At 43.9% G+C, this 24,299-nt stretch overlaps 2 protein-coding genes across 14 annotated transcripts in view; both read right to left on the bottom strand.

The window, feature by feature from the left end:
* LOC143487703 (NACHT, LRR and PYD domains-containing protein 3-like) overlaps positions 1-1,326 on the bottom strand; it is a 267,073-nt gene extending 265,747 nt beyond the window's left edge. For all 13 annotated transcript variants that reach the window (XR_013124337.1, XM_076986787.1, XM_076986788.1 and 10 more), the window contains exon 1: positions 855-1,326. The gene's annotated coding sequence lies outside the window, so the exon portion shown is untranslated. The remainder of the gene's footprint in view (positions 1-854) is intronic.
* Positions 1,327-10,931: 9,605 nt separating this feature from the next.
* LOC143487707 (NLR family CARD domain-containing protein 3-like) lies at positions 10,932-21,353 on the bottom strand. Its single transcript, XM_076986806.1, has 2 exons — positions 19,591-21,353; positions 10,932-11,380 (listed from the first exon to the last, which is right to left on the bottom strand). Exons 1-2 carry the CDS (start codon positions 21,351-21,353, stop codon positions 11,299-11,301), a joined length of 1,845 nt encoding a protein of 614 aa, XP_076842921.1. The 3' UTR covers positions 10,932-11,298.
* Between the last annotated feature and the right edge of the window lie 2,946 nt (positions 21,354-24,299).

Below are 24,299 nucleotides of genomic sequence, written 5' to 3'. Positions count from 1 at the left end.
CTCCTCATTAGCTCCTCCCCTACTGATGATGATATATCTCTCCTCATTAGCTCCTCCCCTATTGATGATGGTATAACACTCCTCATTAGCTCCACCTCCTTCTATATACTCCACTGTATATACTCTGTACTGTATATTCTGTATGTACTCTGTACTGTATCATAGTGTATATACTGTATGATACAGTTCAGAGTATATGCAGTATTGTAATGTTCTAGCCACATGCAGATAAGTGGGCAAACACAAAAGCTGAGAGAACAAGGGTTTATTGGCCTTTTCAGAGTCTTTCTCTACTGAAGGGACACAAGGGACACATAGTCAATCTGTAAAGAAGAATTACACTGATGCTTAGGGCACAGTGGCATACAAACCAGCCAGATTAACACTAAACACAATAACTTTCAGTACAAATAGTGACATACAAACCAGCCAGATTAACACTAAACAGAATAACTTTCAGTACAAATAGTGGCATACAAACCAGCCAGATTAACACTAAGCAGAATAACTTTCAGTACAAATAGTGACATACAAACCAGCCAGATTAACACTAAACACAATAACTTTCAGTACAAATAGTGACATACAAACCAGCCAGATTAACACTAAACACAATAACTTTCAGTACAAACACGTGAAGAGAATTAACAGACAGTACGATAGACACCAGTGATCAGTGATGACAAGTACACATTGGAACAGACACCAGGCAGCATATCAAACATTAGGACAAACAAACACCGAAACAGACTAAAGGTAGAGACAACGAATAAAGGAAAAACTGAAACTAAGAGTAACACACAAGACAAGCGCACAAAACGTAGAGGGGAAACAGGACAAATCTAACAACTTACCTAATCTACCGACTTCACTGAAGAACACAAGGGGCACCAGGCTGTAGGAACTAAACAACATAGAGGAAAACAGAACACAAAACTGATAGAGAGGACAGAGAGGGACTAAAACACAAACCGGAATACAAAGGGAATAAATATGGAAGCAAGAGTCCAGGAAACTGTCAAACAGAGGAAACGCAACAGGAGAACAACAATCAATGAGCGTCCAGGCTGGAGTGAGAATGAGGGGTTTAAATACACGAGTGAAAACAAAAACGAGACACAGGTGAACCTCATAACTAGAACGAGAGGCTGAACTAAGGTGGGGAAAGAAAACACAGAAAACGGAAAACACGACAGAAGGGGAAACCAAATGTTAAGAACAGCACGTGACCTCCCGGAATATTCTGTACACCTGCTGCTCGTTACTCCACTCTTTTCACAACTACTTAATCTTCCCCCTCTCACTTCTGGGTTGTGAAGTATTGTTGCCATGCCACATACCAAGCGTTCTGTCCCTCCTGTGTACCGACCTCTGCTCTCGTTCCAGACCTCGTTCCCAGCCTAGTTCCACTGTACTTTCATCCTTCTGTCTACCCGCCGTGACCCTGGACGCCCTGACCTCGACTACGACTAACCCATACACCACACACGCTCAGCGGAGTTATTCGTCCATTCAGGTGTTCTGTATTCACATCTTTAATAAAAGCAACTATATTCCACATTTGGATCCTTGTCTGCCTGGTTGGTTCGTTACACCAAGAATGTGATAGAGCAGGGGGCGGGGCCATCTGTTACAAGTACATACTATATCATACAGTATATACTGAATATACTCTGTACTGTATCATACTGTATATACTGCATTATAACATTGGGAATATAGGTTTTCCGTAAATACAAATTCTCTACAGATAATTTATTTAAACATCTTTATTTCATGTCTAATATGTGTAGTCTTAGTGCGCTTTTGGAATATACTGTATTTGCAACCACCAAAGCACAATATAACAGATTAACATTAGGAGTTCTATTACTACTGTCTGACTACACTAACACTAGGAGTTTTATTACTACTGTCTGACTACACTAACACTAGGAGTTCTATTACTACTGTCTGACTACACTAACACTAGGAGTTCTATTACTACTGTCTGACTACACTAACACTAGGAGTTCTATTACTACTGTCTGACTACACTAACACTAGGAGTTTTATTACTACTGTCTGACTACACTAACACTAGGAGTTTTATTACTACTGTCTGTCTACACTAACACTAGGAGTTCTATTACTACTGTCTGTCTACACTAACACTAGGAGTTTTATTACTACTGTCTGACTACACTAACACTAGGAGTTCTATTACTACTGTCTGACTACACTAACATTAGGAGTTCTATTACTACTGTCTGACTACACTAACATTAGGAGTTCTATTACTACTGTCTGACTACACTAACACTAGGAGTTCTATTACTACTGTCTGACTACACTAACACGGAGTTCTATTACTACTGTCTGACTACACTAACACTAGGAGTTTTATTACTACTGTCTGACTACACTAACACGGAGTTCTATTACTACTGTCTGACTACACTAACACTAGGAGTTTTATTACTACTGTCTGACTACACTAACACTAGGAGTTTTATTACTACTGTCTGACTACACTAACACTAGGAGTTCTATTACTACTGTCTGACTACACTAACACTAGGAGTTCTATTACTACTGTCTGTCTCCACTAACACTAGGAATTCTATTACTACTGTCTGTATTATCTATCACAGACTCACCGTGTTCCTCTGAAATAGATTCATGTGTCTCATAAAATGATGATCCTGCTCAGTCTCTCACTCTGATCTGAATCTGTTTGTTCTGTTCAGTTTCTCATATGACTCTGTAGGAGGTGGAGACTCCAGATTCAGGTTTATCTCCATATTTTAACAGATCAGTATCATACTGGCTCTCTCCCAGTGCTGAATAACAGGACCAGAGTGGGTCACAGGTAAGTGGTTCACAGGTGAGGAATGCAGCCAGACTGCTACAAGTACACACACTTTGTATCATGCACAACATACAGAACTACTGTAAATAAATGACACCTCTCTGATCTGAGAACAGTGTAGCTGCATGTAACGCCTGTGGTGTCTGGGAGCAATGAGGGGGATTCATGTACTGAGCAGAGTGTAACGAATCAAGGGGGTGTGATGCAAACGCAAGTATCAATGTGATTTATTAAATTAAACAAAGACCAAAAGGAACAAGAGAGAAAAACTAAGGACAGAAGAATATACACTACAGGCATGATAATCTGTCACCTTTCGGCGAAATTCGCCATTTTGAAGTTGAAAAGGGTGACCTACGCGAATCGTTTAGATCCGAGGAGTTTTTTTTTTTTTTTTGGAGGGGGGGGGTCCGGCAGATATTTTATAGATATATATATATATATATATTATCATATTGACTTAATAAGCATACAGAGCACTTCTGAAATCGGCAATTTCAATGACACAGTGGCCAGCAATTTCCGCCCAGATCCATCATAGAGGCCAAATTGCGTTTATACGAACGTTCTTCATTCATGTTGTGACGCTAAACGGGACGTGAAGCAGGACCTAGTGATATCTACACCGGGACACGGCAGAGGAGCGTACATTTACCACTACATTTAACAGATCGTACAATCGTTTTCATATTTTCCAGTAAAACAAAGTTACTGCCGTTCGCTACAGCGTTGAACACTGTCAGAGCTAGCCACAAGCTCCTGTGATAAATAGGTAGATAGATAGGCCTATTAAGTTCGCGTCAACCCCGTGTATTTAGCGGTGACATAAAATAAGAAACAAGATTTTTTTTCTAGAGTCTGTAGTTCTAATTGGTGAATCCAGGGACGTGTGAGGATAACATTCGCGCCAGGGCTGAAAAGCTTGAAGATGAAGTTGCAAACTCTTGTCATTTGATAGTCTACCCTGTGCTTTAGCCCATGTTAGAAGCCTTTTGTGACAAAATAAAAACACGTGAACCCTGGTATTTTTTACACTCATTTTCGCCGCTGATGTATTTATTGGTTCATTAAGACGTAATGGTTTTGACTGAGCCATCCGGAATGGCGAAAGCAGCTTCTCGCGTTTACGGATCTTGTCTCCGTCAAGACAGGTCAATATTTTTCAGCGCGACATTACCGTGAGAGAAGTCAACAGGGAAGACTCTGGGTTTCAATGGACTACTCTTCTTACTCGCACCTCTCGAAATTTAAATCTTTTTTTTTATCTCTGAATCTGACAGTGTCTGAATGTCATGTCTGACATGTATTATGTTTAGTATCTCTATGTTCAATGGTTCAATTATTATTGTTCACTTCTTTTTTATTTATTGTTCAATACTTTTCAGTATTGCTCTAATTTTGGTTTGATAGATAGATAGATAGATAGATAGATAGATAGATAGATAGATAGATAGATAGATAGAAAGAAAGAAAGAAACAACCACCCCGTCAACAGTCACTGTACCAGCAGCACCCCCCCCGGTCTTCTCACCTTTTTAACCCCTGACACATTTTCATGTCTGACACTAGATCAAACATTAGATAGCCAACACGGCAACCAAGCAACACACTAAATGAAACACCACTTAAACACAATACTAGAAATATTTAAACTTAGACACACCACAGGAAGGACTACTTTACTTACGACCAGGGGCGATTTTAGAATCTGGTCTTTAGGGGTGCCCAGCCCCTAGTGCTCACAGAGGCACAATACTAAAGTATTGCGCAGGTACAGAGCAAGGTTTTTGCATAATATAATATTTAAAAAATGTGTTGAGCCAGGGGGTGCTGAGCAACTTCACGGTGGTGCTCTAGCACCACTAAAAATACCCTAGCCTCGCCCCTGCTTACGACAACGGATGAACTAACAATCACTAAAGCATGACACAACCACAACATAAATTGGACTGAATCAACTGGATGAACAAGAAGACTAGAATGCACAGGGAATTAATGCACACACTTAGAAGCGAGAGACGAAGGCTACAACAGAGTCTAACTACTAAGGGGGACAGATTGACGGGGAGAAATATATGAACGAAGAACACATAAAATAGAGAGTCAGGGAGGGGAACAATATGCGAAGGGAAAATACAACTAACAAGGAACAACTAAAGTAAACCAGCAAAGAGATAAGAGAACTAAAACAGGGAAGACAAAACAGAACAAACCAGACCAGCACACGGGATAAAAGAAGGGAGAGCACAGGCTACTGAGCACAGAGAGAAACATACACAGGCTCATGCAGGAAACATGGCAAACACAATGACCGACATCGAGAGGCTAAAACAGAGGGGATAATATACTTTGACACATGGAGGAGAAACGAGACGCAGGTGAAAACACTTGAGGACATGGGCGTGACAAACAGGAGGGAAACCAAGGAAATGGGGAAAGTAGGCGGGACAAGGGAGGAGGGCGGAGCTGGACGTGACACAGAGTGAGGTGTCGTGAAGGACAATCCAAAATCAGGGTCATATAAATAGACCAAGGTCAAATCTGACAGTGAGTTATTCATATTTAATATTTTACAAAGACTACACCAAACAGCTGTAGAAGACAAGAAGCTGTAAACAGACTACACTGGACAAACCAAGGAACACTACGTACAAACACCTGGTAATGCTAATGAGGGGCGGGGTTACACACAAGGAGGGATCAGAAAAACACTGAAACCAGAATAAGAGGACAGAGGCGGAGCCAGACGTGACAATGCAGCTCCCAGATCAGAGGCCCCTCCTGTTCAAAATTACAGTGGAGGAACAGACCTGCCCAGCTAAGAGTGTTTTACAGTCTTTTCATTGATGAACTGATCAGAGATCAGTCCAAACAGAGGGGAATGTTCAGTGCTGTTTAACTGTGTACTGATGAACTGTATCTGTACCAGCAGGATAGGAGTAAACATCTGTACCAGCAGGATAGGAGTAAACATCTGTACCAGGATAGGAGTAAACATCTGTACCAGCAGGATAGGAGTAAACATCTGTATCAGCAGGATCGTAGTAAACATCTGTACCAGCAGGATAGGAGTAAACATCTGTACCAGCAGGATAGTAGTAAACATCTGTACCAGCAGGATAGTAGTAAACATCTGTACCAGCAGGATAGGAGTAAACATCTGTACCAGCAGGATAGGAGTAAACATCTGTACCAGCAGGATAGGAGTAAACATCTGTACCAGCAGGATAGGAGTAAACATCTGTACCAGCAGGATAGGAGTAAACATCTGTACCAGCAGGATAGTAGTAAACATCTGTACCAGCAGGATAAGAGTAAACATCTGTACCAACAGGATAGGAGTAAACATCTGTACCAGCAGGATAGTAGTAAACATCTGTACCAGCAGGATAGGAGTAAACATCTGTACCAGCAGGATAGTAGTAAACATCTGTACCAGCAGGATAGGAGTAAACATCTGTACCAGCAGGATAGGAGTAAACATCTGTACCAGCAGGATAGGGGTAAACATCTGTACCAGCAGGATAGGGGTAAGCATCTGTACCAGCAGGATAGGGGTAAACATCTGTATCAGCAGGATAGGGGTAAACATCTGTACCAGCAGGATAGGGGTAAACATCTGTATCAGCAGGATAGGGGTAAACATCTGTACCAGCAGGATAGGGGTAAACATCTGTACCAGCAGATAGGAGTAAACATCTGTACCAGCAGGATAGGAGTAAACATATGAAGAGACTTTGAGAATGCTGGTGGTCACGTGAATCCAGTGCGTGTGGTAGGAGGTGTTGATGGTGTGTGTAGACACCCTGATGATCTTCTCAGTTGGTCTCACGAGCCTCTGTAGATGCTGGTGGTTTGAGATACCAGTGCACATATCAGACAGCTGTTAGACAGCTAGTCAGGATACTGTTGCCCTGTAGAAGGGGCTCTATGTGGCAGTGCTCATGTTGGTCTTCACTGATGACTATTCCATAAATGACACATGTTGTTTTTTTTTGCACCTGCCCCCCATGTACCCCCCCACCCCACACCCAAGACTAAGAGGCAACGCCCCCCCCCCCGAGCCCCCCACCACCACCAACCAGGACAAGCACACAGACACCCCTGGTCTACAGCCGCAGCCCTCCAGCCCCAGGAAGTCATTGACACAAGCAGCCCCCCCAGGGTCACAACTAAGCCCCCCCCAGGGTCAATCCCCAGCTACCTGCTAGGCCACCGGGAGACGAAACCACAGCCATCCACCCCGACTAAGTAATGGAACTGATCAGTGGGAACCAAAGAGCATTAAATTACTCCTACTGGTTTTTAGAGGGAGCAGACATTCCCTCCAGACTAATGTCATCAAGTAATAATGGGTAATATGCAGATCTTTTTCTGATTTCCTATTAATGAGGATGGTTTTCTTGGTGATGCATAGGGCAGTGAGAACTATGTGTGATGTGTTTGTCTCTATAATGTGACACCGGGACAGAGACAGCAGGAGACAGAGGCTGTGAGCGAAAGACTTTATTATCCATACTTAGAATAACACAAATACTCTGGACACTTGGCAGGACAAACACAAAGGAATACTTAAACGAATGAAGAACAGCAGAAAGTCCACAAATAGGCAGAAGTCTGAAGTGCAGAGCAGATTATCCCACATAGTGAGGTGAGGATACAGGCTGAATGCACAACACAGGACAACACGACTTGTGGGGATTTATACAGCCCAAACCTGATTAAGTGGCAGGTGTCAGTACTCGGGTGATTGTGATGGTGGGAGTGTCCGGGAATGAGAGGGTGTGTACTGTGATGAGGTGGGCTTGTGTGTTCGTGAGTGAGTGTGTGCGCCCTCTGGTGGCGTCTGGGCTGACCCACCGTGACACATAACCAATTCACTGACGTCTCAAATCCTACAAATGAGATGCCACTCGCTCGCAGTGGTTTAATTACGCTAATGGAGGAACATTCACTCATAACCATAATCTATAATAATAAATCCTTTAAATTTACAGTGCTGTCGTTAACGGTCTACCACTGTAGATTCACGTACCCTCCTATAATCTGAATTCGACGTTATTGCTAAACAGTATTCTGAACTAGTAATTTAGAGCCGTCTAGCTGGATGTTGGCTAGTATCTTTCACTCAACATAATTTTCAAACAAAAGTTATGAACCACCATAGACACAATTATAGAGAGTGTTATAGATAGTATTATAGGTTGGAATAGAGCACTAGAATTCATTTATAATGGGGTCAAATTTAGGACATTCAGTAAGAAAGTGCAGCTCTGTCTGCACCACTGAGAGATCACAGTGGGAACACAGTCTGGTCTCTCTGTGTAACCAGCTCTGTCTCCACCACTGAGAGATCACAGTAGGAACACAGTCTGGTCTCTCTGTGTAACCAGCTCTGTCTCCACTACTGAGAGATTACAGTGGGAACACAGTCTGGTCTCTCTGTGTAACCAGCTCTGACTGTGTCGGCCAATTTCAATGACCAGACGGAGCTCACTGAGCCATTATCATCATCATCCTCAGTTTCTTCTCATTTATTGTTGTCATGTAGGTCACTAATGTGTAGTCTCAATTTAGGGTCAAATAGCATTGGAGTTTGTGTTGTGTAGTTTCTCTCTCTCCCTCCCTCTCAATCCCCCACCTCTCTCCCCCTCTCTCTTTCTCTTTTTCCCTCTCTCTCACTCTTACTTTCCCCTTCTGTCCATCTGTTAGGTAACATTCAGGTTGTACTCTGTATGCTGCATTTCTGTCATTTCTAACATGTATTGTCCATGGTACCCGCGGGTCCTTAAAAAGTCTTAAAATGTCTTAAATTTAGTTTTAGGGCATACTCACACTAGGGTCTGTGATCCGGGCCTGGGCACGGTTCCCTGCCGAAGCACGGTTCGTTTGACTAGTGCCCGGCTTGGGCCGGCTTGAAGAGGTCGGCCAGGACACGATTCGCGTGGACTCGGGCCCGCTTGGTGCCTCGTCTGATTGGTTCATTTTGCCGGAACTCAAACATGACGTCAGTGATGCGACGCTCACGTTAAACAGTCATGGCGGCAAATGACAAATGACAAAACTCCCAAAACGACTCCAAAGATAATTGGGAACTCCATAGTTTTGTGCGAGCGCGCTTTTTTTCCAAATAAAGTCACGTTGTGATGATGTAAGCGTGCTCGGGCCGGCTTGATGAAGCCAGTGTGAGTGCAGGCCAGAGGGGGAGTGGGGAGGGGGGATAACCGGGCCCCAGCATGGAACCAGCAAACCGTGCCTAGTGTGAGTACGGGTATGGGCAGTCATGGTATGGGCAGTCATGGCCTAGCGGTTAGGGAACTGGTCTTGTGACCGGAGGGTCACAGGTTCGATCCCCAGGCCATGACTGAGGTGCCCCTGAGCAAGGCCCTTAACCCTCAATTGCTCACTTGTATAAAAAATGACATAAAAATGTAAGTCGCTCTGGATAAGGGCGTCTGCCAAATGCCATAAATGTAAATGTAAAATGAGTACGCCCTTACATATTCAAGGTCTAAAAATGTCTTAAAATGTCTGGAATTTTAGGAGGGGAGGCATTAGATAAGTGTGTTGCTCAGTTTTTCTGTATGTATATGTATATGTGTGATGTATATCCCACAATAATGATCATTTCCGCAACGTCCGTATACTCCGCATGGTAGATGGCAGTAGTACGTCACCTAACAGGTGGAAACAGCAGACGATGCTTTAGCTGCACAAGCTGCTTTTCTTATTTGAGGGGTGCGGCGGGAACAACAATACAAAGATGCAGACATGGGTAAATGTCCATTCAGTGAAGTGACTGGAGGATGAAAAATATTGTGGCTGGCTGAAACCTTCCAGTGATTCGTATGAGGCGCGATGTGAACTTGCCGAAAAACATTCAAACTTGGTACAATGGGCTGTAAAATACTGGATTCTCATATGAAATCTGAAAAACACAAGCGATATGATGGCACTCGTAATAGTAATATGCATATCGAGTCATTCGCTGCTAACTGCAGTTTAACTGTAAGTGCCAAAAATGATTTGACTACTGTGTAGGGCGACCAAACGTCCATATTTCCCAGGACGTATTTCACGTCCTGTCCCGGGTTTTTTTTTTTAAGTGAGGAAATAGTCCTGGTTTTTAAATTACTTTCATTGGACCATTTACAATGTAAATGTACAGGTACTAGGTCACTGCGCACGGCGCTGCGTGTGCCGTAATCCCTGATCCGCGTCAAACTGGTTTATACTTGACGCGTTGTGACCGGCGTGAGGTTCCACATGCCGACAGTGACGTAATCGCGGGGGCTCCGCCCCTGCGCGAGGTCCCCGCTCACTGTCGCTTCGCGAGGTTGGGCACCTCGAATTTTTTAACTTTGAGTTTTTTGTAACCGTCATAATTCAGCCTTCAGTGGGGCAGCCCTGTTCTAAATCACAATGTAGACAGCGTGACTGTCAGTACACAACATGCCACACGCCCCCCAGTGCAGTATGATGCTGAACGGTGCAGAACAAGTTGAAATTGAAACTTGGATATTTTAGTTGTTTATAGGCTTTAAGGCTGTAAAGGCTGGTTTGCATGAATTCTCTTAACAGTGCAATTTTATATTTATTTGATAGTTATTTTAAATTATTTTTTTGTTCCCTATGGTGGACTGTATTATTTATTTCAGTTCAGTAAAACGTTTTGTATACTATTACCTAGTTTGTCATTTTTTACCATAGTAATAGTATTATTTTTTCTTGTGAGAGGTATTAAAAAGGTCTTAAAAGTCATTGAATTTGAGATTTAAAAATGTGCAGATACCCTGATTGTCTCATATAACCAGTTGTGCAGTTATGTTATGCTAATCAGTCTTGTGTTATAGGAAATGTGTGTGAATCTCTGTTGTTCAGATAACATCATGTAATATAGATGCTAAAGTCAGTAATTGTATTAAATTGGCCCTCCCACAACGTGACAGACCCCCCCACCAAAGCCGCACTCCCCTCCGGATGTGCGGCTCACAGCGGCAGCACACAAAACAGAGCAAAGGGGCGGGAGGGCGGGGACAAGACAGGGACCCGTTCCCTGCCGTCCTGGAGCTGGAACATAAAAACAAACAGGTTAGCTCACCTCCCTGGGTGGGACCCTGGACCGACTGGGCCGTCAACAAGGTGAAACCGCCCTTAGGCCACTTGAGCCCCACAATCGTGTGTGGACCGGGAGCACTAAGCCCCCCACACGTCACAGGTGTGGATGTGTGCAGGCTGCCACACTGTGGCGCGACCACAGCACCCACCGACCACCTCCCGAACCTACCTCTCCACTCGGAGCTGACCCCTGCCTTCCACTAGGGGTCACCCCAGCCTCCTGGGGAGTCAACCCCTCCCGGGGCCCCTCATCGCAAGGTGGACTCCTCCACCCAACCCAGGAGCGCCAGAGACCAGGGCCCTGGCAATCCGCATCAGGGACACGCTGGTCACCCCGAGCTCGAAGGGGAGGGTCTCCTTCTGGAGACCTCACAAGGTCCGGCAGTGCCGCAGTCCACCACCAGGAGCAACCTGCAACACATAACACACACACGCACACATGCTACACACATCACAAACGCGCATTTATCCTGACTGTTAAACCCCCCTTTACCCGGGGGGAGGAGACCCCTTCTCAGCCTGAGGAGACACCCTGCCACTAACACCCCAGGCATCCTCTACCTACATAAAGGGGTTCAGGGGCTCCTACCTGCTCAGGGGTCCCTCCCAACAGGTCAGGTCTCCTCGCGGAGCTACGCCTTCCATGGCTCGGGAACCCCATAGCTCCCCCCCAAAAACATATTTAGGGGCGGCCCCTCCGGGGAATAACAAAATAAATTTACTAACAAAACATAAAACACAAACGCGCACTTACCCTGACTATTTCGGCACCCTGCACCCGGGGGGAGGGGTCTCTATCTCAGCAGGAGGGGACACCGAACAGCTCACCTCCTTTCACAGGTGAGGGGCCCCTACCGGCTCCGGAGAACACCCTCGAATCCCTGGTCAGGGCCTCCATAGGAGCTGCACCCTCCGTGCCACCCACAGTAGCACAGGACCTCAAATGGACCCCCTCCCAACACACATTAAAGAGAGAGGTGCATAAGAGGAATTACATAAAACAAAACACGCTACATGCTAGGACAAAACGAACACGCAAAAACAAAACAAACGGACAGGACCTACCGCTGCGCGCGCTCTGTAGCCCGTGACGCGCCTACTCTAGCTCTCTCTCACCATTTTCGCAATGGGATCTGTAGATACATGGAGAGAGAGCTATACACGAGCGCCATTTGCGTCACGCCTACAGGGACGCGTCTCTCCGGCTCGCAGTCGCTCACCCCCATCACCACGGGATGTCTGGTGAGCGAGGCGAAAAAGCCGAGAGGCTCTCGCGTCTCACGCACTTGAGCGTGCAGCACTCTGTCGGTACGGATTCCCCACAGATGTTTTTGAGAAAACGAACCCAAGCACCTCGTCCACGCACCGGGCGATAGAAAACTCGCGAGTGGAAAGCCACAGCACGCTGAGTTTAAAGAGCTGATACGAGGGAGAACCGAAAGTAAACGCGGAGGGACTCGACGTGTAATAACAGGGGAGAACTGAAAATAATACCGGAAATACTCAACGCCAGTAACGGGGGAAAACAGAAAACAACGCGGAATAACTCAACGCATAGCGAACACACAGAAAACCAAAAAGGAAAAAACAAGGACGCCAGGGGAGGTAGCTGGCTGGCTGGCAAACGCAGCGACGAACAAAAAACACTTCCCAAGAACCAAAACCAAAACGGATAGGAAGGATAACAGCGGGAGGAAAACTTGAGAGAGAGGCCAGGGAGCGGTGCAGGAGGTAAGTACTCGAAGCAGACAGGGAAAAACAAAACAGCAGAAACAAGCAAATGGCAGGGTGGCGAAACACCCGAGTCGAGACAACGAGAGAAAAAACGGGCTTGAGGTTGACAACATGAAAGCAGACAATTCAGCGGTGAGGCACTGCGTCTGTCATCCTTATAAACACAGGATGACAGGTGAATGCCATTACCGCTGATTTGTCTGTGGTCTGACTCGCGGGCTCCTCCTGGTGGCAACCGGAGGAGCCGCCCTAACCTGGGGCCAGCCCTGACACACACATCGGTAGACCCGTCCACACACACACAAACACCACCAGCAAAACATTCACACACGGGCAAACCCTTGAACTCGCTCGAGTCCGCGTAGCTATTTTAACAATACAACGTACATACATAGACATTAACAAACGCGGGACGAACATAACGAGAGTCGCTCGCGGGTTCACTGGGTGAGAGCGGAGTTTAAAGGTCCCCAGCTCTAGTCACTGCCGTGTTGCTTACGGGTCTCAATACAAACACAACACTTAAACACGGCGGGACGAGCGGAGACACACTCTCAGACGACACACACGACAAACACACACCACGTCGACAAACACTCACCACGAGACATGACCACGAACGAAGGAGAAAGTAAAAGGAGACTGGCGGCTTCCGAAGAGTGGCTGGTTATTCTGTCACGGGCAGTGTGAGCGAAATGAAAAGGAAGCGATCAGGCCAAGTCTCAGGGAAAAAGGATGGTTTAATGAAGAAAGTGCGCTAACCAAAAACCCGTGAGTCGATCCGAATTAAGTATATAATAACCAGCAGTCAACTGGTACAAAGACAAGACATATATAGACGAACAAACGACCCTCAGATAAGACGGATCGCGGGCACCGCCCACCTGAGGGTAGGACTGGGCGATAAAACGATAATGATATGTATCGCGATAGACGCATAATCGATATCAATAGAAAATGGGCTCGATAGAACGTTCGATATATATATATTTTTCATTGGCAAATGAACCAGAGCAAAGATTCCGCTTTAACACTAGAAGCGCCGCGCCTCATTTACATACTTATACCTAGAAGCGCGGAGACCACTTACTACTAGCGCCGTGTTGTTTTCACCTACTTAAAGCGCACCTTGGGCGGTTAAAAGACCGCCGAGTCTTTACACAGGGAAGCTGGAACTGACACATAATTAACACTAGATGGCGTATTGCACAAAAGGAAGAATGTAATGGTAATTATCACTATTATTTGTAATGGTGACATTTGCACGTAAGGTGACTAAACCTTTTAGAATCAGTGCCTTGTGACTTTGTTCTCAGTAGCTTTCCCATTGCCAGTTTTGTTTAGTTTCAAATTGCATTTCCTGGTTTGTTCGAAAACGTACAGTTGTGATCAAATTTATTCAACCCCCACTGAAATAAAGTGTTTTGGCCAGTTTGACATTGATTTTGATCATTTCAGTCATCTTATTTACAATTATATCAAAGAGGCACTTATAAATTAGACAAACATAACATAATATTTATGATGGAATAACCACAAATGTCTTTACTGTGCTCACATCATTATCAGTTTTATTCAACCCCCTAGTGACATTATTTTTTAGTACTTAGTACAACATCCTTTTCCAGTTATGACAGCTTTCAAGCGTGAAGCATAGCTTGACACAAGTGTCTTGCAGCGACCTATGGGTATCTTAGCCCATTCTTCATGGGCAAAAGCCTCCAGTTCAGTCACATTCTTAGGCTTGCGCACTGCAACTGCCTTCTTTAGGTCCCACCAGAGGTTCTCAATTGGATTTAAGTCTGGTGATTGCGATGGCCACTCTAGAATGTTCCAGCCTTTCATGTTCAACCATGCTCTAGTGGACTTGGATGTGTGCTTCGGATCATTGTCCTGTTGGAAGGTCCAACGTCTCCCAAGCCGCAGGTTTGTGACTGACTCCATCACATTTTCCTCCAAGATCTCCTGGTACTGAAGGGAATTCATGGTACCCTGCACACGTTGAAGCTTTCCTGTACCATTAGAAGCAAAACAGCCCCAAAGCATAATTGACCCCCCGCCATGCTTCACAGTAGGCAAGGTGTTCTTTTGTTCATAAGCCTGGTTCTTCCTTCTCCAAACATAGCGCTGGTCCATTGTCCCAAACAGTTCTAATTTAGTTTCCAAAACCTGTTCCAAAACCTTTGTGGCTTGTCCACATGACTTTTGGCATACTGCAGTCGACTTTTCTTGTTCTTTGGAGTCAGCAAGGGGGTGCGTCTGGGCATTCTGTCATGGAGGTCTTCATTATGCAGTGCGCGCCTTATTGTCTGAGCTGAAACTTCAGTGCCCACATCTGACAGGTCTTTTTTCAGTTCCTTAGCAGTCACGCGGGGATTTTTCTCCACATTACGCTTCAGGTAGTGCACAGCAGTCGCGGTCAGGATCTTCTTTCTGCCACGACCAGGTAACGTTTCCACTGTGCCCTTTAACTTGAACTTGCGAATGATACTTCCGATAGTGTCTCTTGGAATATTTAACAACTTCGCAATCTTTTTATATCCTTTGCCATTCTTGTGAAGAGCAATAACCTCTTCTCTTGTCTTCTGGGACCATTCTCTTGCCTTCACCATGCTTGGAAACACACCAGTAGATGTCTAGAAGGAGCTGAGTATCACAGTCCTTTTAAATCTGCCTAATTGGTGCTTATCATGCTTGACTGCTGCTCGTTGACATCCACAGATGTTTTCAATACCTGATGGAAAACACTGGAATGAACCTCTGTTCTTAGGAGTGGTAGTCGTAAAGGGGTTGAATAATTGTGTCAATGAAGAAATCACAAAAAGGCCATTTAATACTTTATGACAAAAAAAATTGATGCTATCTTAGTTGCATTTAGTTCTTTAACAAGTCCTTGTAAGATTTCATTATGAACACAATTACAAATGTGCACTGAATTTCATAAAACCCTTCGCAGCATTGGGGGTTGAATAAATTTGATCACAACTGTAAATCTACAAATAAATGTCTCGAGAATAAACCTTCGTCGCTCCAGTTAACGTTCATGCACAGTTTGAACAATATTTGTACATTTATTACATTCAGGTCTAGGAGGTTGTAGAACACCGCTACAGGTCAACGACGGGTGCCTGCCTTCACCGAATACAGTCGTGCCATTTGATCCATAACATCAACGCCACATTTAGTCGTGTTGTAATAGGAAACATTTTCAGGCAGTTTCTTTGAGCCAATTGAAACTGTCTGTTGCATTATGCTAAGGATGCATATATTTTTTTAGGTTATGCCTGGTAAATCATTATTTTTCCAGCCCGCAACACCTTGGTGGCATCTCACGTCTGATTTTATTAATCGTACCAACAATAGTGGTTTTGTTCGCTTTGTGAAGAAATTGTCAGTCGTTACATGTCTTCCTTTACCCGTGAAAGGCGCCATCAAACGCAACACAATATTTTCAGACAGCCGTTGACCAGCCGGCCTGCTTTCATCTTTCCCTAGATAGGGAATTGCGTTCAGCATATATTTAGTCTCAACGTAAGCGGCCACCCAGAACTTAATCCCAAATTTATCAGGTTTATTGGCCGTGTATTGAGTGAAACGACAGTGAGCTGATTTCTGTGTCAGCATGTCCAGTAGGCTACTTGCCATTTTATAATGCACTATGCAACCGTTCAAACGCCCAAACCGAGGAGTCACGCAAACTGTTTTGCTGTTCAAATGCCCAAACCGATCGCCCTGTTTGCTGTTTGATCGCCCAAGCAGTTTTCACTCAAACTGTGTAGCCGCCCCGACTAATTTATATTGTGAATAAAGTGGTCATAACAGCACTGCCCATGCTATCATCTCAGTTTTACATCGCTAGCAAAGGTATGCATTTATATATGTAACTAGCATTGTAATTAATTCATTTGTAATGCCAGTGTGTCAACAACACATAAAAGCAGCCATTCATAATGTATGCATTTACATAATAAGTATTAGCCAACAGCTAGCCCTGGCAAAGAGGGATTATACCCGTGAGATATTTCCTTTGAGATATTGAATTGATAAGTAGGTTACCATTTGCAGAATTCCGACAAACTAAAACTAAAGCATTTATTAGGCAATGGAAGACTCACTCAGTTTGAAAACCGTTGATGTAAACTTGTATATAGTATATATTATTTAATATTAATAAATAAATTATATATTTTAAGACTTTGGAAAGTGAAACACTTTCACTTTCATTCAACGGACGAATTCCATTTTTTCTTTACACAATCATTTTGAACTTTGTGATAAATTTTGTTTTGAAAACTATTGATCTTTATTTATTTATGCTAAATATTAAATGACATACGAATCTTTGCGACACCCGCTGGCAGAAAAGAGAATTACTGGTTTGCTTTTTATCTTACAGATGTAAAGTCTACCTCAGTTTTGCTTGTGTCAATGTGTCCTATGCAGACATGTGAACAAGTCACTAAGTTGCAAGTAACTGTGACGGGCAGGGTGAGCAACTCAAAAAGGAAGCGATCACGCCAAGTCTCAGGGAAAGAGGATGGTTTAATAGAAAGTGTGCAAACCAAAAACCCGTGCATTGTTCCAAATGAAGGAAATAACCAGCAGTCAACTGGTACAAAGACAAGACGTATATAGACGAACAAACGACCCTCAGGTGAGACGGATCACGGATCCCGCCCACCTGAGGGACGAACATCACGTGACCAAAAACAGGACCGCTGCCGCTGTAACCGGGGGCGACCGGTAGGGGGCCCCCCCACAACGTGACAGTAACAAGTAAGTCTCAAGTCTTCACAATCAAGTCTCAAGTCAAGTCCCAAGTCAGTACAATCAAGTCTCGAGTCAAGTCCCAAGTCAATACAATCAAGTCTCGAGTCAAGTCCCAAGTCTTAAACTTCAAGTCCTAGTCAAGTCACCAGATGTAATTTCAATATTTAACACAATTGATGCAGTTGATTAGTAGTATATTAAGTTAGTCAGACTAACGTTAGGCGTTTGAGTGTTTCGGTTTGCTTGAGTAATTGTCGTCGTCACCTACAGCCATCCCCCCCCCCCCCCCCCCCCCCACATCAGTGACTTTCGTTCGTTCATTCGTCGGTATGTCTGTAGACATGTCCTACTTTTGAGACCTAAAAAAATGTCCGGGGGAATTTCAAAATCGTCCGGTATTTTGTGAAGGAAGTGTGGGTAGATTGCATGACTTAAAAAAGTAGTGGATGAATGACAGGCTGTCCATCTGCACTGATGGTTGTATTTTGATTGACATACATGGTAGCCAATCTGACGTCTAGGGTTTGACACATGCTACCCCCCCCCCCCCCCGTCAACAATCGACACACACGCCACTAAAAAATACATTTGTAAAAGGTGTCCTCCTTTTCAGAAACCCAAATCTGGTCACCCTAGTTAAAATAAGGATTTCAAGTCTTTTCAAGTCTTAAAGCTCAAGTTCGATTCCAAGTCCAAGTCAGTAAAGGTAAAGTCTAAGTCAAGTCGCAAGTCTTCAGTGATGTTGTCCAGTCAAGTCACAAGTCATCAGTTTAGTGACTCGAGTCGGACTCGAGTCCAAGTCATGTGACTCGAGTCCACACGTCTGGTCCTATGTTTACAAAACACTGCACATAACTGAAACATGTTATTCACCGGAGGGTGATTCAGCATGTGAGCTTTTTTGCAGGAAACTTGTTTAAATAATGTTGAAATAAAATTTTAAATGTAGCATATTTTTCCCCTAGTCCTTATTTTAAATATGTTAAAAAAAATCAATAATTATCGATATCGACCGATATGAAATGCTTATATCGTGATACAGTTTTTAGCCATATCGCCCAGCCCTACCTGAGGGACGAACATCACATGACCAAAACAGGACAACTGCCGCTGTAGACGGGGGGCGACCGGCAGGGGGCCCTCCCACAACGTGACACCTACAGTGTTACAAGTCTTATTATGATTTTGTACTGATCAGACCCTCCAGAAAGTCGCGATGTTGCGATTTGCAACTTCAACGCAACTTCAAGCAAACCCCGCGAATTCAGGGCGGTGTTGCTACTTCAGCCAATCACCGCAACTTTCCCGCAAATTTGACCAATCACTGATGTCGTCTTGATGTGACGTCGACAAACTCCCGCCTTACTTCCGTATATACGTTCAAGAGGAGCAGACTGAAAGCAGCATGAGCGACGAAAATAAGGGCAAAAAGATCGGGAAAAGCAGTATCCCGGTACACTATATGAAAGCGGGGATAAACTGATTATCTATGGCCCCCTGGATGATATTTAATTACTATTAGAACCGGCCCACAGGCCACAGCCGCCCGATGGTGTTTTGCGGTAGCCTGTGAAGTCACTGCAGCGCACTCAAGCGGCGAGGGTCAGCGCGGCGAAGATGACAGCTGTTGAACTGTATATGTGAGGTGTATGACACCCTGTCAGTGGCCCACTAGTAAACATTCACACTTTTAATCTCCTTCACTTAACATAACCAGCACTGTGAGCAGTGGCTCCGTCCGTGCGCGAGGGCGTCGCACGCTGCCGATTCGCAAGGTCATGCACCTCTCGAATTTTGTAACTGCGCGCACCAGTTAAACTTAATTAAGTCAAATATTTATACATATAGTCGAAATGATTCGAAATGATTCATTCAATGATTGCTTGAAGTGTTAAAACCAGGGGTTTTATAAGAAGCATAATACCCATAAATAAATAAATCAGGGTTTGCCAACTCTCACTTAATTTGTGTCCATTTTACTGGCCGCCCGGTAACAACTTACGTCCGTAACGTACGTAACTTACGTACGTAACAACAGTCCTGGTGGGACTGACTGATTCTATTATGCTTTTGGGAAACTCCCCCCAGTGCTGTAATGTGTTTATAAAAATACTCACTCAGCTTTTCTGGATGCTGTGACCACTGGCATCAGTCTCAGTAGACCTTCCTCTGATGGGTAATATTTACTCAGGTCAAACTCATCTAGCTCCTTTTCTGAGTTCAGCAACACAAACACCAAAGCTGACCACTGAGCAGGAGAGAGTTTAGCTCCATAGAGACGACGGTCACTTCCTCTGTTCAGGTATGTTTGAACTTCCTGCACTAGAGAATGATCATTCAGTTCATTCAGACAGTGGAACAGATTGATGGATTTCTCTGGAGAGAGCTTCTTCCTGATCTTCTCCTTGATGTACTTGACTGTTTTCTCTGTGCTGTGAGAGCTGCTTCCTGTCTGTGTCAGTAGACCTCGTAAGAGAGTCTGATTGGACTCCAGTGAGAGACCCAGAAGGAAGCGGAGGAAAAGGTCCAGGTGTCCATTCTTACTCTGTAAGGCCTTGTCCACTGCATTCTTAAGGAAGACAGACATTGTTGATCTTTTAAAGAATATATATTTTTTCTGTTTCAACACATTTGTGTTGTTGGAGATGAAGGAGAGAAATGCATATAAAGCAGCCAGAAACTCCTGAACACTCAGATGTACAAAGCTGAACACCTTCTCCAGGTGCAGTTCAAACTCCTTTCTGAAGATCTGCGTGCACACTCCTGAGTACAATGACACTTCTTTGACATCAATGCCACACTCTCTCAGGTCTTCCTCATAGAAGATCAGGTTGCCCTTTTCCAGCTGTTGGAAAGCCAGTTTACCCAGTGCCAGAACAATATTTCTAGTCTGGTGAGGATCAGTGTCAGTTTTGCCATGGTACTTTCTGTCCTTGTGTTTGATGTTAAAGATCAGGAAGCGTGTGAACATCTGAGTCAGAGTCTTGGGGATCTCTCCACTCTCTGCTTCACCCAACATCCTCTCTAGAACAGAGGCTGCAATCCAACAGAAGACTGGAATGTGGCACATGATGTAGAGGCTTCTTGATGACTTCATGTGTGAGATGATTTTATTGGCCAGGATCTGATCACTGATTCTCTTCCTGAAGTACTCCTCTTTCTGAGGACCACTGAAACCTCGTACCTCTGTTACCAGGTCAACACACTCAGGAGGGATCTGATTGGCTGCTGCTGGTCGAGAGGTTATCCAGAGGAGAGCAGAGAGAAGCAGATTCTTCATGATGAGGTTTGTCAGCAGCACATTCACTGAGGTTGACTTCGTTATGTCTGATAAGCTCACATTGTTATGGAAATCTAGAGGAAGTCGACACTCATCCAGGCCATCAAAGATGAAAATGACTTTATAAGCATCACAGTCTATTAACTGTAATTGTTTTGTTTCTGGGCAAAAGTGATGAAGCAGATCCATCAGACTGAACTTTTTCTCCTTCATCAAATTCAGCTCCCTAAAAGGAAGTGGAAATATGAAGCGGATGTCCTGATTGGCTCTTCCTTCAGCCCAGTCCAGAATGAACTTCTGCACAGAGACCGTTTTACCAATTCCAGCAACTCCTTCAGTCAGCACTGTTCTGATGGGTTTGTCTTTGAAGAGGTCATTACATTTGATGGGTGTCTCCTGTGTTGCTGGTCTCCTGGATGCTGTCTCAATCTGTCTCACCTCATGTTCATTATTGACGTCTCCACTCCCTCCCTCTGTGATGTAGAGCTCTGTGTAGATCTTATTCAGAAGAATTGAGCTTCCATGATCTGAAATTCCTTTAATTTTTTTATATTTCTCCAGTAGATTGCGTTTGAGCTTTTGCTGATATCCAGAGATCATCTCTAAAACAACAGAAACACATGATGACAGTAATTTTATTTGTTTGCACTAAACCCACATGAACTATGCCACCTTCAGATATGCTGATAGTAAATAGTAAAAATGTATTTATTTGACATCAAGATCAATAATCTATATGGTCATGGTCTGGTGGTTAGGGAATTGTGGGTTGTGACCAGAGGGTCGTTGGTTTGATTCCCAGACCTGACGCCATGACTTGAGCAAGACACCTAACCCCAACTGCTCCCTGGGTGCTGGGCTAGGGCTGCCCACCACTCTGGACATGTGTGCACCACAGCCCCCTAGTAATCACTAGTGTGTGTGTGTGTGTGTGTGTGTGTGTGTGTGTGTGTTATGACTGCACAGATCATAGTTGAATTTACACTTAATCAATGTTAAATTCAACTATGCTCCCTCAGAGAGCAGTTTAAATCTGAAACTAGGACTACTAAATATTAGATCCCTGTCATCTAAAGCATTGCTTGTTAATGAAATGATTACCGATCATGATCTATGCATGCTTTGCTTGATGGAAACCTGGACCCGACCAGACGACTATATGGCCCTAAATGAAGCTTCTCCCTCTGGCTATAGATATGTCCATAACCCCCGTCCAAATGGTCGAGGAGGTGGGGTCGCCACAATATATGACTCTGATATAGGCATTTCTCAAAAATTTGGCTTCAAGTTTAATTCTTTTGAACACCTCATCCTCACAGTATCAAATGTTTCAAATTTAACAAGCAACAAAGTGTCACAGTCGTGTTAATTACTATTTACCGCCCCCCTGGTTCATACTCTGAGTTCTTGCAGGAGTTTTCAGACTTCCTGTCTCATGTAGTGCTATCAGCCGATAAGGTGATTATAGTGGGTGATTTTAATATCCATTTTGAAAATCGGTGTGACTCTTTTAGCATTCATTTTCAAGCAATTCTTGATTCAATGGGTATCACTCAGAATGTGGTGGGTCCTACGCATAACTGTAGTCATACTTTAGACTTGGTCTTGTCATTTGGTATTGACATATCCAGTTTAGCAATTCTTCCTCAGAGTGAGGCTGTTTCTGACCACAGCCTCATAACGTGCGAGTTGTGTTTAACTGACTGTGTTCATCGGCCACCCCGCTATCAAATTAAACGAGCTATAAAACTTTTATAGCCATTTTAACCATTTTACCGGGTCTGATAAACACTGATCCACTTGTAGCTCCGGAAGGACTAGAGCGTTTCACCGAGCACGTCGAGACTTCCCTTCGTACAGCTTTAGACAAGGTTGCACCACTACGATATAAGAGAGCCACGGAGAGAAGAATAGCGCCATGGTACAATGAGCACACGTGTAGCCTCAAACGAGCCGCGCGGATCCTGGAACGTAAATGGTGAAATATGAAGTTAGAAGTGTATAGACTATCATGGAAAAGCAGCCTTATTGAATATAAGCATGCCCTCCATACGGCAAAGTCCTTATACTTATCGGCCTTAATAGAAAAACATAAAAACAATTCAGGACTCCTTTTTAAAACTGTTTCCAGCCTTACGAGGAGTCATGAACAAAACAATTCTCTTATTCCACTAGAGTGTAGCAGTAACAATTTTATGAAATTCTTTAATGATAAGATTGATAAAATTAGGGAAAACATTAGTAGTGCTATCTCAGAGCCTGTCAACATGCCAATGCACCTTGACAGCTGTCTGGTCAGCTCTGATGCCCTGTTAGAGTCCTTCTCCCCAATTGGTTGTGAGGAGCTTATTTCACTGGTGAAATCTGCTAAACCCTCCGCATGCATACTAGATGCTGTACCAACCCATCTACTTAAAGAATTACTGCACAGCAATGTAGAACCGTTGCTTACTATAATAAATTATTCTCTGAGCCTGGGCTACGTTCCCAGTTCATTTAAACTTGCAGTCATCAAGCCGCTAATTAAAAAACCTGGTCTTAACCCCCAAGAACTGTCCAACTATAGGCCAATTTCTAATCTGTCATTCATATCCAAAATTTTAGAGAAAGTAGTTTCTTCACAACTCTCTTCCTTCTTACAGACAGAACATGTCTTAAGTTATTTCAGTCTGGATTTAGAGCTCATCACAGCACTGAAACAGCACTAACTAAAGTACTGAATGATCTCTTAATATCCTTTGATAAAGGACACATTTCGTTTCTCATACTGCTAGACCTCAGTGCTGTTTTTGACACCATTGATCATAATGTTCTACTTAATAGACTGGAGACACTCATTGGCATAAGAGGTCAAGCACTCTCCTGGTTCAGGTCCTACCTGACAGATCGTTACCAATTTGTGCTAGTAAATAACGAATGCTCTGAGCATTCTAAAGTAAAGTATGGTGTCCCACAAGGATCTGTACTGGGCCCCATATTATTCTCATTATATATGCTACCACTGGGCACTATCATTCGTAGGCATGGTATTAGCTTCCATTGCTACGCAGATGATACTCAGTTGTATATATCTTCTAATCCAGATGATACCACCACAACTCTCAAGATTGCGTCCAGGATATTAAAAACTGGATGGCGTCTAATTTTCTTAAACTAAATTCTGACAAGACTGAGGTACTGATTCTTGGGCCTAAAGCTGTTAGAAGCAATTGGGCTGATATTCCCCTTACCCTAGATGGTTTTTCAGTAACACCTAAATCTTGATTCTGATCTTTCATTTGACACACATGTATGCAATGTCACTAAGGCTGCCTTTTTCCATTTACGTAATATTGCCAAGCTGAGACACTTACTTTCATTGGCTGATGCAGAGAAGCTAGTTCATGCTTTTGTCTCGTCGAGATTGGACTACTGTAATAGTCTTCTAATTGGATGCTCTAAACAGTCCATAAAGAAGCTACAACTTGTACAAAATGCCGCAGCTAGAGTCCTAACCAAGGCTAGGAAATTCGATCATATTAGTCCCACTCTCGCCGCACTACACTG

This window comes from Brachyhypopomus gauderio, unplaced genomic scaffold (assembly GCF_052324685.1).
Source record: "Brachyhypopomus gauderio isolate BG-103 unplaced genomic scaffold, BGAUD_0.2 sc49, whole genome shotgun sequence".
In the NCBI taxonomy this organism is placed as follows: Eukaryota; Metazoa; Chordata; class Actinopteri; order Gymnotiformes; family Hypopomidae; genus Brachyhypopomus; species Brachyhypopomus gauderio.
The sequence above is the reverse complement of the archived record's forward strand: the minus strand, read 5'-3'. Positions and strand labels throughout refer to the sequence as shown.

Coding starts and splice junctions, on each gene's coding strand:
- LOC143487707 (XM_076986806.1), bottom strand. CDS start 21,353: ATGATCTCTGGATATCAGCAAAAGCTCAAACGCAATCTACTGGAGAAA. Junction 11,381..19,590: donor ACAGCATCCAGAAAAGCTGA/GTGAGTATTTTT, acceptor TATGTGTTGCAG/GTTGCTCCTGGTGGTGGACT.